The sequence below is a fragment of the Aythya fuligula genome, chromosome 7 (assembly GCF_009819795.1).
Source record: "Aythya fuligula isolate bAytFul2 chromosome 7, bAytFul2.pri, whole genome shotgun sequence".
NCBI lineage: Eukaryota > Metazoa > Chordata > Aves > Anseriformes > Anatidae > Aythya > Aythya fuligula.
The window spans coordinates 31,969,858-31,988,207 of NC_045565.1; the positions used below are offsets into that span (position 1 = coordinate 31,969,858).

Below are 18,350 nucleotides of genomic sequence, written 5' to 3' on the forward strand. Positions count from 1 at the left end.
CCTCACTGCTGGGACACCCCCAGCCGGCAGCAGCGCGCCGCGCTGGAGGCCACCAGAAGTTTCCAGCCGGGCAGCTCGGCCGCCTCCCTCCCTCCCTCCCTCTCCTCCTCCTCTTCGCCTCCGTCCCCTCCCCTTTCCCCTCCTCCGCCGGCCGGCGGCGATTTCCAGACACTTCCAGCCCCGTTCCCCCGCCCGCCCCCCGCCCCGCGGCGGATAAAGCGGCGGGGCCGCCGCTCCCCGCCCGGCACTCGGCGCATGGCCCCGCCGCACCATGAGCGCCGCCGCCGCTCACTCCCCGCTGCTCCAAAGCGAGGGCGGCTCCGAGCCGCTGCCCCCCGGCTGGGAGATCAAGGTGGACCCCCAGACCGGCTGGCCTTTCTTCGTGGACCACAACAGCCGCACCACCACCTGGAACGACCCCCGCCGCCGGGGGGAGGCGGCCAAGGTAGGGCGGGGGGCGCAGGGGTAGGGGCAGGGGCAGGGGAAGGGGAAGGGGAAGGGGTCGGGCTGGGGGGGGGTCCCCGCAGGGCGCTGCGCTGAGGGCAGGCGCTGCCTCTCGGCTCCGGCGCACTGCAGGGCCTTTTTTGTGCATTAAATCACCCCAGACCTCGGCCCTGTAGGGTTTGTTGAAAGTTGGTCAAGTCCCAGCGTTTGTTGCGTGTTTATTTGTTTTTAATTATTTTTTTTTTTGGCTGTGACGGAGAGCGTTTGAGAGCAGCCCGCGCTGGGCTTGTCAAGATCTTCATTCCTTTTTTTTTTTTTTTTTTCTTTTTTCCCTTTTTCCTTTTGGCTATAAGCTGTCCCAGTCACTCCGCTCTCTGCTTCACTTTTGTCAGCCAGTGTGCTCGGGGAAAATCCCATCCGAGTCCAAATATGTCCATGGCTGAGGGGAGCGGGGCTGGGATCCACCGGGGCCCTCAGGCGCGGCTTTTTCCAGCCAAACTCCGACTTTTCGGAAGTGAAGAGCCGCCTGCCCTGCGCTAGCGCCTTCCTAAGGCAATGACTAGACAGAAAGTGCTGGAAACTTGAGCCGCGGGAGAAGTTGCCAGCCTGGTGGAAAACCAATTCCCGTGGGCTTCTCTCGCGTTTCTCCACCGGCGACGTCGCTTTCGCCCGAGCTGGCAGCCTGGCCACAGCTCCTGCCACCACACAGTGCGGGTTGTGGTGACACACAGCAGCCCAGCACCCTTTGGCCGTCCTCACCACCTAAAATGTCGCCTGTCACCGCTGTCAGGACGAGGCCCTGCTGTGCCCAGGAGCTGGCTGCTGCCTGGATGTGGTGTGTGGAGCCCAAGGAGCTGGCAGCAAAGGGCTTTGATCATCGTGACATGGCTCATGGCTGGGTTAATACCGACAGCAGCCCTTGCTTTGGTGTTTTGGGCAAGGAGAAGCTTGAGGCTGCTTGGTGTGGGGGGAAAAGTGCTGCCTGGGCTGCCATGTTAAAAATAAGCCTCCCCCCCACATCGTATTGTGTGTCAGACATCTCACGGGCAGCCTTCGGAAGACACCTGGTAACTTCAAAACGTGTCTTCAACATGATTATTACAACTTGATTTTTTTCCCCCTGTAGCCATGTATAAAACACGAGGATCAAAGCACTGAAGAAATAAAAGAACGTAATATTTGTTAAAACACTAATTGCCCGTTTTATGAGCGCAGACTTAAAAGAAATGAAGGGGCTGTGGTTTTCCAGCATCCTGCAGCGAGAATGCAGCCAGGTAACTTGGTGCAGCTGCATTCACGAGGTGCTCTTTGGAATTGAGGAAGTGAGTCGAAATGGGCGAAATACATCCCTTATCCCATTTTCATCTGAATTATGAACTCCATAGTTCTAGTAATAATGCAGAAATCTTAGAAAAACTTAACTTGATGATGTGAGTAGTGAGACTGGCGTAAGGAAAAGTGCTTTTACTCCTTTTTGGAGCTGCTGTCTTACTGGTGTAATGAAGTACCTACTAACACTGGCTGTTAGTGCCATAAAAATAATAAATAGCATGTTTTTTACAACCTTAAAGCATTCTAGAGCAGAAAAGCATGCTATTTACTCAAAGGCTTTTGTTATGGAAATGCCACTTGAAACTAGCCCATTTAGGAGAAAAGTCACTTCTAAGCTGCATTTAATAATTGTACGAAAACAGGATTTGAAGTGCTCTAATGGATCAGTGCTCTGTTTGAGTGGGTGCCTGAAAGAAAACAAATTTTCAGCCCTATCTGATGTAAAATCTGTGGTAATGAAAAGTGCCTGCTCTCCTGCCAACTTGCAAGGGTTATTACAGAGAAAGTTGCACCTGCTTTTGAACTGGTTTTGTAGCATACACTTGTTTTTTTTTTTTTCCAAACAGCAAAATCTGTTATTGCTTGCTATAAGCAGAAATTGGTATGCTTTGGGACTGTTCAGGGGGAGGGAAATGCTTCCAGAGGTGGTAATAGAAAATTGTTGCAACTTCTGGTGATAGAAGTAGTGGGTAATGGTGATGTGGCAAGGCTGTTTGTTACAGCCTAGAGTTAAGTGTCTGCTTGAATTAATGAATGGCCTCTGAACTCTTCAGTTCCTCTCAGTACCAGTTTATTTCATGAGTAGGGATACTAAGCAAAAGAATCTCACAATCAGACCCAAAGGAAGTATTTCTCTTCCTCAATAATATTTTCTTAACTAAATGGTGCCAAAGAAGACGGATTAACCAATGACTCTGAATTTCACATCCAGTAGTGTTTTTTAAAAGCATTTGATCCTTATCCAGGTTAAAAAAAGAATAAAATTACAGATGCAGACACGAAGTGTTAGTAGCTTTTTCAGTTTCCTATTTCTTAGTCTACTTTAAATGAGAATTTAAGGGGTTTAAGAGTGATCAGAGAATTGCAAAAGCTGACTTGATGTGTCAGACCATGTCTTTTCAAGGATGATGATGCAGAGACAAACTGGTGCATCGCTCTCATCAGTGAAACAAGTGTGGTCTTGATCCCTTTTATGATGGTCCTTAAACCTTTACAAGCTGTTTCTCCTTACTCTCTCTGCTGAATAGTCATCCCCTTTTTAAGGAGACCTAGGTACAGAAATGAGTTATCGCCCTGCAGGTGAGCAATGAATGGAGCACAGGTCTAAGCTAACTGAGCTTTTTTTAGCTGAGTGATCCAGCTGAGGCAGCATTAATGACAGTGCCATCTTTAACTAATCATTGATCCTGGTCTCCTTTACGTGCTCTTAGGTTTGACGTGTGTAACTATGCTGACTGCAGTAACTGTACCAGATATATAATCTGGTGAAACAAGAAATGGCTCTCAAAATTTTAACCCTTGACAGAACCTTTTTAAATGGAGCTGGATTTTAGCTTTACATCTAAGTACGTAGCTTCCATATATTGAGATTCAGGTGGCGTTCTTTCATTTTTCTTGTTGAGTTTGGCCTCTTATTTACCCACACAAAGGTTGTGTGTCCTTTTTGTGCAGATTTATCCCAGCCATTTGCATGAAATCACTGCAGTGTCAGGCTGGACTGGGGAGGCCTTATTGAGAAAGAACAGCAAATCTCTTACCGTACTCCCGTGGGAAATAGGCCATGACTTTGCAGATGACTGCAAAACATTTACTACCCAAACCTCTTGGTAGACTAATGATTTTCTTTCCAGTGTATAATTAATTAATAGCAAGTCATCTTAAAGGTATGATCAATATCACGAAGTGTGTGCATATGCATATTTCTTTTACTAGCAGTGCCACTGTTTCTCCTATAATTTCTTTGTGAGGATTATTGATTTTTGTATGTTTGTCTCTTTTTTTCCTGTGCTAACTTATGCTGACCTCCAGCAGCATACTTTCCTTGAGGCTGTCTCACGTTAAACTGTTTACTTGGTGTTCCCCAAAGTGTTGATCAAAGGAGACTGTTTAAAGAAGAAAACATAGCAAGGCTTGTATAAATATGTATCAATGCCCCTTCCGTATGATGTTCCCACATGCAGTAAACCCAATGGGAAATGCTGTGACTAAAAATAGACCAAAGGAATTGACTGTGCCGAGCTGCAGTGAAGGCACTGATGGTGATCGATAGCTCACTAACGCCGTAGGTTTGAGCCTGGCTGGCTGGAAGAGCTTTTATGTCTGGGAACGGTTATAAAAGTGGTATATTTATTGGCTGCAAGTGGCTGTATGGGCCTAAACAAAGCAGGGGAAAGGCATCTTAATCTATTACTGATGGCTGCTGTAGTGTTCGTGGAACAGCTCCCTACCGCGAAGTTCCTGTCCTCGCCCTTGCTGTTAATTCATGACTGTTGCATCTCTTTTTCTCTTTGCTTCCCCAAATAAGTCTTAAGTCACTCAATTCCCATCTCTTTAGCAGCGCACTTATTTTGAGTGCTGACTTCTCATGTTCAAGTTGACTAAAAAATTCCTGGTAGACCAAATTAGAAATTGCATTGAAATTTCAGTAGAGCTTCTCTGAACCTCTGCATCTTTTGCAGTGGTTCACATTAGGGGAAGGGAACATCAGCAAAGTAACATTTTAACTCTGTTTTACCCGTAGTGTCTTTTTATTTATTTATATAATATTACTTATGCAGATAGGCATTCTGTTACAGTCAAGTTTACAGTTCACTCCTTCCTTAATAAATTAGTTACCAGGTTAGAAATGTATATATAAAATGTACAATATTGAGAACTTGGATAATTATCAGCAGGAGACTTCTGGAGGGTTGTGTGCTGGCTTTGTCCAAGCTCCCTGAAGCTGCTTTCTGTAGCTATTTTAAACCTGGCTTGATAGAACATGGTAAACAGGGAAATAACTTACAGAGATAACAATTAAATAAAAATGAGGGGTGGGTCAGATCAGAAATAAGGACAAAGAACTGAAATTAAACTAGAATAACATGGCGGTGTTTGGGCTACCGTGCAAGAGGAAAAGTAGGAAAGACCTTAATTCCTGGTTCTGCTCAGGTCCCAGCACGGCGTGCCTTTTATCTAAAGGAGAGAGGAAGAATGCTTGTGCCAGTGTTCTTAGCTAGGATTCATTATTTTTACCACCTATAACGTCTACGCAGGCATGACTTTTCCATAACCACATGGCAAAAATAGAATTGTTCGCACTTGAACCGTGATAAGGCAGATAACAATCCAATATGCTCTGGGGTATACAGACAGGATCACTCTCTAGGTAAGCGCTGTCTCCACCTCTTTCTGCGGCAGATATGCCTCTCCTTGTGCCAAGCTAAATAGAAATCTTTGACAGAAGAAACAGCTTGTTCACAAATTACGCTAAATTACAGATGAAAAATGCATCTTCACGTACTTTGCAGAAGCTGTTTTAAACCTTTTTATCTCCTTTGTTTTAGAAGCAGGAAAATGAGACACAGGGTGGTGAAGCAACTTGCTGACGTCACCCAGTAGGTCAGGTAGCACAAAAACATATTTTTATGGTTGATAGCAAAGCCTTATTTGATAAATAGGGTGCAGCCTACTTATCAAAAAGTAAGTGCTCTTATAGCGTTGGAAAATTGCTGCTCAATGAAGTGAAGCCTGAAAACTGCTGTGTGCCACGTGACATCCAGATGAAAATGCAGGCCCTTGCTATAACCTATGAAACTCCTGACTCTTCAGTTAACTAATTCTTTTTTTATGGGGCACTGTTTTGCTGCTTCTTGAGGCTTCTACTTCCTTCTGTGTTCCAAACTCTGGCTCACAGCTGACAGCAGGAAAGCGATAGCTTGGCCACCTGCTCCTTAGGTAAGCAGGCAGCGAGCAGAAATTGGGAAACAGGCAACGTCATGCTCGTGGGCCTGGATGAGGAGCTGCCTGTTAGGCTTTCAGAGGGCTTTCCCTCAAACCTGTGCGTGGAAGCTGTCAGGATGGGTGACACCAGCTGTCTGAGAGCTCCTTGCAGCACTCTCGGGACATGTTGAGGTTGGCCCCTGTGCATGGGCCAGCTTCCACTTGCAGGCATGAAGGTAAAACATCTTCCTGCCACGCCACGACGGCATTGTAGCCTGAGGAGGAGTCATCTTTGTGATCAAAAAAGAGCAGTTGCAGCTCCTGAAACAAAATAGATCTCGCTCAAAGATAGCCAACAGGTTTACTCCAGTAAGGCTGTCTGCTCCGAAAGGCTTAGGTTTAGATTTCTCCTTCGATTTTTACTAGTAATAGTTTGTTTCTAATGACACCATTGTGTCCCATCAGTTAGAGCATGCATTAATGTAATACCTGTATAATACAGCGTGATAATTACAAGAGAGAACAAAAGGCCTATTTGCCTACACAGGTGTATGTTGTGAAATAAAAGGCAGCATTCAGCAAATAAAACATCAAAAGCAGCTCAGTGTATAAATAAGTTGTATGATGTGACTGACACGAAGGTCTACTGAGACAGCTCATGAGGCTAAGCTTATTCATGGTTGCCTTCAGTCATTAGCTAATGATATCTTGCTCAAATGCCTGTGTGCTCAGTGTATTTATTTGAGCACAAATTGTGAGTAAAAGAATGAGAATGCAAAAGCCTTCGGTGCCTGAAACAGCAGCGGGAAGTTACGGGTCAGCGCCGAGAGCAAATCGCTCTCCACTGTGCCACGTGGGTAATTCCCCAAGAAGTACTAATGAGAGAAAACTTGGTTGTTATATTTCAGTCACTTCAGTTGCCCTTGTGTTCTGAAAGAACATGATGGCACTACTCCCAGCTTTTGGAAAATACAGGATCTGGGCTTAAAATCACAGGGCGTGTGCTGTCAAGTCAGAATTTGTCAGGTGCTGGCATTTTCTCAGTCATTGGAGAAAACGGGGCACTTCTATCTGCTTGATACTCTTTAAAGCAGCAGCTTAAAAGTTCAGAACCATACAGAAGTCAGGAGACCAGCTTGCTTACAGAAAGACACTTTATCACTTGGTAATATTCGTAAAACTCATGTTCCTTTGCTGGATAATATTTACAAAACAAGTATAACTTAAATATTTGCACTGTTGCTCTGCAACAGGTATGGTGATGCTATGTGTATGTATGCTTTGGAAAACTGGCTTTACTGTACTGCAGATGATATCTGTACAGTTTAAGGAAAATGCTACTGTGTGATGGTAGCAAAATCACTTAATTTCTTTCTGCAGAGCATTCTGGTGCAAGAGGAATTAAAAATGTATTTTACCAGCAGTTTCAAAAGAGAGACTCCAAGCTTGATACGACCTTTCAAGTAACCTGGTTTGTGTGCAGAATATCGACGAGCTTCCTGACGTTGGCATGGCCACCTGGATGACTTCATGGTGGTTTGCTAACATAAGCAGAGAGGGACGCTGCAGGTTGCTGTGACTCTGTAATAAGACTTGGTCAGTCCTTGGAGCACGCTGGGCATTAGGTCACTGTCCATGCGGATGGGCAGTACAGCTGTGCAGGGAGCTTGGTGGCAAGGCTATCTCTCCTGTGCTTTTCCCCGGTGGCACAGTGTCAGAGCTCGCTTAATCTGTGAGCAAGTTTGAGGATTTTTTAGCTTCGCTCCTGGCCGTGCCCTTCTCATGGGAAGCCAAGTGTAGGATGTGGGGGTATGAAGCGTTTTTTCCAGTTGCACAACTCGTGCTGGCCGCACCTCCCCGTGCTGTGGTGATGACCTCAGGACAGAACCGCCTGTCCCCTTCCCACGAGGTAGGATTGCTCTGGAGCCTCCCGAGCTCATCTTCTCCATGCCTTGGCCCACACGGAGCAGCTCCTGCAACGGCGCAGTGCAGCTGAGTTCCTGGGGCTCTCTGAGCCACCTGAGGCGTAGGCTGGGGCTGGTGAAAACTTCTGGGCTTCTTGGGGGTGTTCTTGGCATTTCTGTGCTCCCTCCTTTCTCTGGGGATTCTATCTGTTAAATAGGATGAGAGTTTGTGATCACTGCCTGGAGTCCTGTAGGGTTCTGCTGGTTATGGGACCTTCCTCAATGCGCTGTTGCTTATAATTACTCCATTTCATTACTCCTCCTTTCCTTGGGTGAGGGAAAGAGGAATTATTTTTAATGCAGTAACAGGACTTGAGTTCCTGCTGGTTGTATTTAACCAAGAAAGAAGGATGGTGGACAAAGATTTCTAAAGCAAAAAATAAAGAAATTTCAATTGGTGATATCTTCTATGGTGATCTGCATTCGGTGTGAGCTCCTGGGCTGCTTCAGATAATGTGCTTGTGAACTTAACAAGCAAAAGCCATCTTTTTGAGAGGGCGAGTAGAAACCAAAAATGGAAGTTTTGGCTCTCTGAGCTGGCTGTGCAGTGAAATTTGGGAACTGAAGCGTTCAGAGGGGATCCACAAACACCTCGTCCCCAGCGCTGCAAGGAGTCCTCCAGGGCCTGGTCCCACTCCCTCACGCTGTGCCCAGACACACCCGAGTTTCTCCTGAGCTCTTTCCCAACCTGTTTGTCAGGGTTGGAAACTGGCTCTCCTGCACAAAACAACTTTCTTCCTTATTTTTTTTTGAGGGGCTGGAAGCATATGTGGGCATATCAGGAGCTGTGAGCCCGGCCCTCTTGGAGCCCCCTCAGCCGCCTGCACCAAGGCCTCGTCAGCCCCGTCCCCATGCAGGGCGTTTCACCAGTTCTGTGTGCTCCTGGATGTGTGAAACCAGGCGGAGAAAGGGAGCAGGAAAGGAGGAGGAATGTGGAGAATGTGGTGATATGAACTGGCTAACATCAGCAGCCCTGTGTGGAGTTAGGCGTTAATTAAGTTCTGAGGAGAACAGCGTGGATTGGGGAGAGGGGCGGTGAGGAGAGCGCCTTTCCCCTGTCCGATCTGCCTGCCGCAGGGCTACAGTGCTAGGAGAGAGAGCAAAGCTCTGTTTGTTCCTGAATTACGGACTGCTCCCATCTTACTGTTGATATGTGACAGAAAACCCCTCAGAAACAGGGTGGGAAAAGCCTGGAACCAGCTCAAAGATGACTTTCCACAGGAGCATAGGCTGCTGTAAGAACAAATGAGGAATTACAAGGGTATAGTTTACGCTGTGGTTCTTAAAGGGGGGCCAGTGAAACTTGCCAAAAAATTTGCTTCAGACATAAACTGAAGAGTTTCAAAAAGCAGTCCAACCTAATTTTTCTTCAGTTTAGGGCTGCTCGCTTTTACTTCACCTGCTCTGAAGCTGCAGAGGCAGATCTGTCAGGCTGCTGAAATGGTTCACAGCAAGGGCAGCCTGAAGGGGCTGGAAATGGAGATAAGGGGGGCCAGGCTCCTAGGAGGAGCCTCGTGGAGGCTGGGGCAGTGATACACTGAGAGTGCTGAAGCCTTGACGGGGATTTATGGCTTAGCACAGCTCCAGAAGCCCGAAGGGCTCGTCTCCAAACGGAGCAGCTCAAAACGCTGCAACGCTTCTCTTGTTAGGGCACGGGCGGGTGTTGCTGTGGGGTCTGGCAGCGCTCGGTGTGAGCACAGCCCCTTTTTATAGCAACTAGGGGCTTCGCTGGTCAAGCAGAACGGGCAATCGGTTATCGGCCCTTGGGGTCCCGAGGCCCCCGGACCTTTGGCTCTCGGCAGCTTCCCGGCGGAGTGAGCTGAAAATGAGTCATCTGCCGCGGTGCCGCGCTGGGCATGAGCTCATCCCGTGCTGCGGCTGGAAACGCCAACCACCTCGCTTCTCCCGGCGAACTTTCTAGGCCTGCCTCTCCTCTGCCTTCTCCAGGGCTTCTCCTTTGCTTGTGGAGGGGTTTGAATCAGCCAAAGGGAGTGCTCGTGGCTTTAAACTTCTGCCTTTCTGTACTTGTTATCTTTATTATTTACCTAAGTCAATAAAGTAGCATTTATTCTGTGTTTTCACTGCTTACAGAATTCGTCAGAAATCCTTTTTAAAGAGACACTGTAAAAGAGAAGAAAGTCAAAATCCTACTGTTGAAGTAGTTCTTAATGAATCAGTACACTAATGTGTACAGAAGCTGCATAAACGAAATATTTTTGCTGTTCAAACACCTCTTTAAAAATAGGGTTCCTAACACTTGCACCATATGTCCCCTTATTAAATTCTCCTCTTACTGAATAATGACATTACCCTCTGAATGACAGAGGTGCTTGTTACATGATCTGACTTAGAGATACATCTGGAACTTGGCCCTAGCGGGGCCTCAAAATAGAATGACCGGTGCAGGAAGAACTTACTAGAGGACTTGTGAGGGATCTTGGTACAAACCACTTCCACCCTTGCCAGGGCTTTGACATTGTCCAGTGAGCGCACTTGGGCAACGCAGGGGCTTATTTTATGTTGCTTTGCAGCATTTTCCTCCTTATTTTGCTGTACAGCCTTCCCTTCTTCTTTACTAAGTACTGTAGTGGATCCTCTCTTAGCTGCAAGTGAATGTAGTCTTCTGAATGACGCCATACCAACAGATATTGCTCTTCTGATAAGATTAGGCTTCCTTGGAAGCTTCTTTCTTGTCTTACCTGTAGCACGGGGTGAGAGCTGCTATAAGGAAACAGCTCTGGTGTCCTACAAGCACCTATGTAAATGAGCGAGGCACCACTGAGGCAGCCGGGCTGGTGGCTGTAAGCAGGTAAGGCAGGCTGAAGGAGAAACCTGCTGTAAGGTGGCAGGGCTTCTAAAACCTGAGCTGGTGCTGCCAGGAGTGGGGGAGAACAAACCCATCGTTGTGCAGGCCGCTCAGCTCCCTCATACCTGCAGAAAGTGCTGGGATGGGTCCGAGAGCGATCGAACTTGTCATGCCGAGCTGTGCTGCTTTGTCTTATGTGATGTATCGAGCTGAGCTACCAGTGAATGCTCTGTGATGTTTTTAACTTCTAGGATGGCCAGTCGTCGGCAAACGGTCCGTCTCGCGATAGCCCCAAGCAGCTGCCGGCGCGAGAAGGCAATGTGGTGTACCCCAAGCTCCGGGCTGGCTACATCCCCATCCCAGTCATCCACGAGGGCATCGATGGCAGGCAGCAGCACCCCTGCTTCTACACTCAGCAGCCTGGCGCCCAGCGATTCAAGACAGAGGCTGTGCCCACCGCGGCGCAGGCGCAGACACCGCTAAGGGGGGCCTACGCCGGCCCCGAGTCCCCTCCGAGGGGACCGGCCGAGGCTTCTCAGGCAGATAAACAATGTGGACAGACAACGGCAGCTGCAGCAGCCCAAGCTCTGGCCACACACGGACCTGAGGTAACTTGTCAGTACTGCTAGGGTGTGTTTGCAGAGGTCTTTGCAGCATGTATGACCTGAATGTCACACGGGTAGTTTATCCCTCAGAAAGCCAAACCTGCCACAGGATTACATTTTCCCAATACTTCCCGGGTATTAAAATGCAGAAGTGCACAGTCATTTCGGCGTAAGGATTCAACATTTTTCTGGCATCGCCAGCTTTTGTTCTCAAGTGATTTCTGCAGAAACGAGTGTATGTAAATGGCCTCTGAAAAAAGAGCCTCCGAGTGGTGCAGGTCCTCCTGCAGCAGATGAGGATTGTTTTACAGCTTGTAGCAGGTACCCCGCACTGGGAACACAGGCAGGTCTCTTGTGTTCTGCACAGTGGGGAGCTGTGAGGTGAGCTAAGACACAAATACAAGGGGACAGTTAACTAGCAGTTGAGGCCATTTCAGAAATTGCCCTGTTCTGCTTTCCAGCTTTATTGAGTGTGTAGACGTACTTACATACAGCTTTAAAAGTGAACGGTGAAATATTTCTGTCCTTCAGTTGTACGTTAAAATGCTTTCAAACCACAAACTCCTTTAAAAAGAGAGTCACCCTGCTTGCTTTGCATTTCAGAAGGTAGGATTTTGGTTGGCCTGTTCTCTCTAATTAGCAGAATCGGGATTCATGTAACATACTGAAATATTCGCTTCACTTCTATTCAAAGTAAGAGGAGCAGAAAGTTCAGCCTTTATCAATCTGAAAACATCAATTTGACATGTCAGCAGTGGCAGCTTTTCCTCTAAAACCTGTTTCGAGTCTGAACAACATAATTAAAATTCTCTTAGCAGCTTTCCCAGCAGTCTCCGCTATTGATGCCTTGCCCATGCAGTACCAGGACAAGAGGCTCGGTTTTTCCTTCTCTCAACACCGTACAGCTGGGACTGTGCTTTGTGTTACATGCAGAATTACTTCAGGAACAACCTGTCTGCTGTGCCTCGTGTGCTCAGACAACTGCTGAGGAGCAGAGAACTCGCTGTCACAAACTTAGGTGGCACGGGCACTAACTGAGCAGAGCCTGTGACCTTGCTTTTAAATCCCACGTCGACAAGGCTGCCAGTAGTGCCAGTGATCTGTACAACAATAAAGCAGCATTTATTTATTTCAGGTTCCTGCTTTGTAGGCAGCTGCGCAGTTCACCAGCACCAGAAGAGGTCTCGTTCCCCATCCTCTCCTGCCTTGCCTGCCCTTCTCTTGCTTCCAGCTGCGTTGTCCTGTGCTCTCCTCTGTGCCACTTCCAGTCTTACCTGGCCTTTCACTGAGCCGTGTAACAAACATGTCAGGAAATCTTTTTTTTTCCTCATTCTTCATGACTTAAAGTGGTCAGAGAATAGTCTGATAGATGCTGGAGCTGGTGCGAAGTAGGTGATGGACTTGCATAGCAGGAGGGAGAGAGCTGTGAGCAAATGAACTGCCTTTCCCCAAATTCTGTAGACCCATAACCTGAAACACGCTAGCAGATGAATTCTGCAGTATTACAAGTGCTCGCTCCTGCTAGCAGCAGGTCTAAGCTAGCGCAGCTATCACCCCTGGTGCCAAGGGGGCTAGCATGGTGGAAGGTCTTGGGGAGCATTAGCCACGTGTGCATTGCCAAAGCCTGCTACCAAAGCACATGCTTAAAAAATAAATCTGTTAGCGTGATCAGGATCAGAAGTGTAAACTTTGTGCGCCTCTATTAGTGGTTTGTTTTTGTCTGCAGCATATAATTTGTTTGCTTAACTTCAGTTTGCCTCAAATTTAACAGGTTTAGACAGGAACAGCCATGTAAAAGCAGCAAACATTCTGACTGAGCATCCACTCCCTGCTTATTTGAGGGCTGGGAATGCTGTAGCTCAGGTTTCTACTTGTTATTATGATGCTCTCTCACAACTGTGGTTTGTCTAGCGAGGCAAAGAAAGAGGCCAAGGAAGTGGATCCTTTGCATGCCGGAAACACTAGTTCAGATTTCCACAACCATCTCCTTCTCGCTTCGGAAATGAACAATACTACAAGCCAAAATGGTTAAAACTTAATAATGGATTTTGTTTTTGTGGCAGCCTCAGTCTCCTGGAGCTCCTGATTCTCCAACGGTTTCCTCTCAGTCGTCTGGCAGATCCAACGCAGGAAGCCATCAGCTTCCTCGTGGTTATATTTCAATTCCTGTGATCCACGAAAATATCCAAAGGCAACCATCGCAAGTCTACCATCAGGCCCAGAAGACACACTACCCTGCCCAGCAGAGCGAATACCAAGCCCACCAGCCAGTGTTTCACAAAATTCAACCAGATGACAGGGAGCCTAAGCCAACACGAGCGCAGTCTCCCTTCAGAGTGTCTCAGAGAGGCTCATCAAGCCGTGAAAGCTCACCTGCCAGAGTTACCACCCAGATACAGTCCCCAGCTCCCATCAGAGTACAGACAGTTGTAGACAGACCCCAGGTATGTAGAGTGGGGAAGGTTCTTACCTGCCACTTACCTTGGTTAGCCATACTGGGCTGGAACTGAAAAATGGGCTCGTGCCAACAGGTACATGGTGGCACAGAAAGCATTCTCTGTCTCTTAAACACACACAGATCCTGAGATAATGTTGGCAGCAAGCTGCCTTTCAACCTATCAGGATTCTGAAGTCTGATCACTAAAATATGTTAAGCAAATCACTTTTAACACAGTTTGTTTTTCTTCTCGTCAGAGTATAATTTGGTGTAATTATTCTGAGGTCATTGATACCGCATGATGTTTGTGAAAGCAAATCAGGTCCATGAGATTTGTGGCAGCTATGTAAATACACCTCATTAATGTCTCAGAACCACTGAGGAGAGCATCAGATACACAGAGTAATTTCCTTATGGAGAAAGAGGATCATCAAAATCTAGCCTTGAAGCTTTTTATTCTTCCTACATGAGGCATCCTCTTGCTCATAGATAAATATCCTGGAACAATTTTCTAACTTCCTCAGAGCAGAGAAGTCCTACCTTTGTAATGACTCTTTAAATAATGTAGGACTAGGCTCGTACTTGATTGCTCTGTGTGTATGCTACACTGGCATTTCAAAATATCAAACAAACCTTCGCCTGTCTAATGAGCTAATAAATTTCACAGTAAGTATGACTGCCCTTCCTCTTCCCTAGTTCTGCCACTAAGTGCCAATATCTGGCATCCTGTATTGCATGTAATAACACTTGGGGCTCTCAATTCAGAGATCTTAAAAATGGATATTTAGACTTTAAAAGTGCTACTTGTTTTATTTTGTTGAAACTGATGTTACAGGACTCCTGTAGGCTGTTCAGCTTTACCCAAATATATACCAGCAGTACTTCATACTCAAAACAAACAAACAAAAAAATCAGACTGTTTGAGGCAGAAACTACACACCTCTCCTATTTCAGGAATATTCTATTTATAAATAGTCTCCATAACACCAAGGAAGGACTAAATCTTGATTCAAATAGTAAATACAGATAACTTCCTGAGAAGGATGAGTTGTAAATCTTCTTTTCTGGAATAATGCTTGATGCCAGTTCTCAAGAGTCAAGAATTCTTCAACACAAAATTACCTTTTACTTGGAATATGACAGCTGAGTGTACAACACCCAACAATCCGTATTTCTTCTCTTCAGAGATTTCACATTGAAAATGACAGGAGTGGAATTAGTTTAGGATTTTTGAAAAATTAGGACAAAACAACAAACTTCATTAGTGGCATATAAATTAAAAATGTTGAGTTTATTTCTAGGATTGAGAATGTTAGCTCCCTAACTGAATTACTTGTTTAGTAGGCAAATAGTAACACTGTCAGTGTGGGCCATTTACTTATGTGGCTTAAACATAAATGTAGATATTTTACTTCCCCTATCTAAACCCATGAGAGAGATCTACTGCCTTTCCAAAAAAAAAAACCTTTTGTGTGCATGCGTCATGAAGGAGGTGGCAGATCAAGGCAAACACACATCTCGTGAATTCCAATTTTCCAATAAGATTTCAAAATTCTTATCAATTTTAAGAGATTTCTAATTTGATGACTGACTTGTTATATCAGTAATAATCCCAAGGATTGTCTCTAGTAGCTATGGTGTAATGAGATTTGGACGCAGAAGTTACTTTGTCAATACTCTAATATCTTAAACAGGAATGGGATGAGAGTAGCCCAAAAGGTGATTAAAACCCAGCAAAGTACTGCTAGCTTTTCAAGAAATACTAGCTCGTAGTTGCTGACACACTAAGGATAAAATGTTGATGCTGAAGTCAGCTGCAGAAATCCTACTGACTTCAGAAAGGCTGGGGCTTTGCTCTAATGTCCTATCTTACAAAACTGCTTGTAGGGATAATTTTAATGAGTTGGTGGGTCAAAATTTAATGGTTCTTTTTGTATTAGTACTCGCCGTAATAGCTTAAAAACAGTAACTGTGAACTCTGCTGAAGAGGGCTTTTTGTGCTTTAGAACGCTGAAATACAGCAGCAAATGGGAGAGCAATCATTTGGAGTGTGCTGAAATTGCCTTTCTGGAAGTACTGAAAATGGGTGGTTAAGTAAAATTTGGTTTAAATTCATCACCAGGCATCAGGGAAAGTAACTAAAATTCACTGCTAATTGAGGATAGCAAGAGCAGTGCAGAACAAGACTTCTGTTGGGCTCAAAGGCCACATGGCTCTGTTTAAGTCCCCACAGTGTGGACGGTGCTCTATGGAGCAGAAGGGGAGGTTCACAGCTTGCTTATACCTGCCACAGCTGAGGGTTGGATGGGCAAAGCTGTACGTTGTCACAGAAAGAGGAGAAGGGAAACTTTCCTCTCTCTGTTCCTTCTGCTCGTTCCTATTTCCTAGCTTTTTCACTCGCCTTGTTCTTACTCTGCCATTGCGAAGTGAGAGGAGCCAGGACCACCCTAAAAGTTAAGGGAACGGGGAAAAGGAGCTTGGGAGCACCTTTGCCTAATGCTTGGCAACAACCTATAATGAATGCATTTTCCATTTTTAAGTGCTGAGGCTTTTTTTTTTCTAAAGCACCTGGTAGCTTCTGTGGGTATTCCAATTTAAAACAGTTAGGCCTGGATTTCAGAAGAAAAGGTACTGATATCTTCTGACAATTGAGGTGTTTTTCTAGGAGATTTCAAAGGAGGTACCCACAGTTAGGAATCTTTCCTAAAAAATAAAATAATTTTTAAAATCTTTGACTTTTTGTCAATTTTGTTACTTTTTAAATGGAATAAGGAACATGGTTTATTTTGTTTCAACACAAACTTGTCTTCCTCACTAGGTTTCTCAGCAGCAAGTCCCACCTCAAGAGCCACCAAGACCATCTCCACCACCTGAAATCAAAACAGAAACCAAAGCAGTCCCACCACCCGAACCCGAGGTGCCTTCATCATATATCCCAATTCAGGTCACCCACCAAGAACCAGATTCGAAAGTACCACCCCAGAAGCCTCCCGTTGTGGCAGAGAAAGCTGATAAAAAGGCTCCCTGCCCAGCTAAGGTTGTTCCCCCCCAGGAAAGGCCTGCTCCCGAAGAAACTGCACCACAGAAGACAATGGAAACAGGAGAACCTCAAAAGCATCCTGGTGTTTTGAAAGTGGAGGCAATTCTGGAGAAAGTACAAATGCTTGAGCAGGCGGTCGACTCCTTTGAAGGCAAGAAAACTGACAAAAAGTACTTGATGATTGAAGAGTATTTGACCAAAGAGTTGCTAGCCCTAGACTCAGTGGACCCCGAGGGTCGTGCGGATGTGCGCCAGGCCAGGAGAGATGGTGTAAGGAAGGTCCAGAACATTTTGGAAAGACTTGAACAGAAAGCAGAAGATGTCCCAGAACCAGTTCAAATTGATGGACTTCAACCTACCTTGCCAGAGCCTAAGCCCCCACAGGAAATCATGGAAATTGAACCTGTGGTAGTCAAGAGCAAGGGAGATACCAGTAATAAAGATGGTAAAGAGCAAACCGAAATGGAAAGGCATCCGCCCGAAACGAAGGAAGAAGTGTTTACCAATCTGGCCACCACGACAAACACACCTAATAATCCAACGGAACCCTAGTCACCTGCTGAAATTAAAAACAAAATCTCTCAAGACTTTATAACTTAAAAGTGTGTTTAAGTGAATTTTAAGTTGCATGCATTTCCAGAGCTCTTTTCAACTGGTTTTTAATCAACATAGCAGCTTGGGACACAGTAAACACTTTGTGGGGGAAGGAGGGAGCTAGAAAGAAAGTAATGCATTTATCCTTTATTCTTACACTATGTAAAAGACATGTCTCAAAAATAAACCCTGTAAATTACTCTCTTAGATCAGCTGAGTTGGGGGGGGGAGGAGGGGAACAAAAAAAGGAATGACTTCAGGGTTAATGTTGATGCATGTTGGTTAGGGTGTATTCTGCAGGTGATTTTTGTAAAATCAGGGGCCTGCATTGTCAGAATACCACAGAATACCAGTCCTTCTATAAGTGTAGCCACTCTAACAGTAATGTTTTTATTTTTCATGTTCACAGTTGGGCACTTTAACGATGGATAGAAAGTGTGTAAGAAACTGTAGGGATATTTATGTGTGCAGGACTTCAATGCTATATTTTAAGAGGGAAATAAAATACTATAGAAGCCTAATTTAGTCTTGTGATTTTATGAGCTGGAAATGTAAGAGCAGCAATCGGTTTCAAATATTCTTCTAAACATACATATTTCTTCTGGTACACCATTGTAGCTGAAGTCAGACAGCTGCTTTCTCACCAAGACCAAAATATGCTTTTTTCCATTCACTTGCTTCCTTTTAATTTCATTGTTATATCACATACGTGGATTGAGGAAAGAATTTGGCTTAGCTTTTGTTTTGTTTTTAATCTCATGTTCCTGAGAATCAGAAGTCAACAGAAATTTGCTGGTGCCTTACAGAAACTTTAGAACATCTTAACTTGTTACAGAAACTCATTAGCCTTTTTGTAACCACTACTGCTGCTGAAGTTGCAGCCAAACACGCTTTGTTTTGCAGAGTGCTTTGAACACTGTGTATTAATTTCCAGCTAGAGACACTTCGTATTCATAGCACAATTAAGAAGCAATCCTCTCATTTCACAAACACTTGAAGCATTACATTGGGGTTGGTCTAAGTGATGAGCAAGATACAGTTAAGCAAGGAATAAAACATACTTCAGGTTACCTCTGTGTAAAATGAAAGCAGCAAACTCAGACCAGTGTGGAGTGGTTGCAAGCGAGAAAGGAGCCTTAACCGAACTCTTTAGAAATTACTCTGGGCTTTTGTTTGTAAAACGAACAAATCTTTTTTCACACAATAG

The 18,350-nt window shown here is 45.4% G+C and overlaps 1 protein-coding gene across 1 annotated transcript; it reads left to right on the forward strand.

Annotated features, from left to right (window-relative positions):
- The first annotated feature begins 230 nt into the window (after positions 1-230).
- Positions 231-17,664, forward strand: BAG3 (BAG cochaperone 3). Its single transcript, XM_032191135.1, has 4 exons — positions 231-445; positions 10,719-11,075; positions 13,136-13,516; positions 16,328-17,664. The coding sequence occupies exons 1-4, from the start codon at positions 272-274 to the stop codon at positions 17,099-17,101; spliced, it is 1,686 nt and encodes a 561-aa protein (XP_032047026.1). The 5' UTR covers positions 231-271; the 3' UTR covers positions 17,102-17,664.
- Positions 17,665-18,350: the final 686 nt, after the last annotated feature.

What these genes read in the sequence shown, in the direction of transcription:
- BAG3 (XM_032191135.1), top strand. Translation starts at nt 272, where the DNA reads ATGAGCGCCGCCGCCGCTCACTCCCCGCTGCTCCAAAGCGAGGGCGGC. An exon ending in TGGCCACACACGGACCTGAG is followed by an intron (nt 11,076 to 13,135) that starts GTAACTTGTCAG and finishes TTTTTGTGGCAG; the next exon opens with CCTCAGTCTCCTGGAGCTCC. An exon ending in CAGTTGTAGACAGACCCCAG is followed by an intron (nt 13,517 to 16,327) that starts GTATGTAGAGTG and finishes CTTCCTCACTAG; the next exon opens with GTTTCTCAGCAGCAAGTCCC.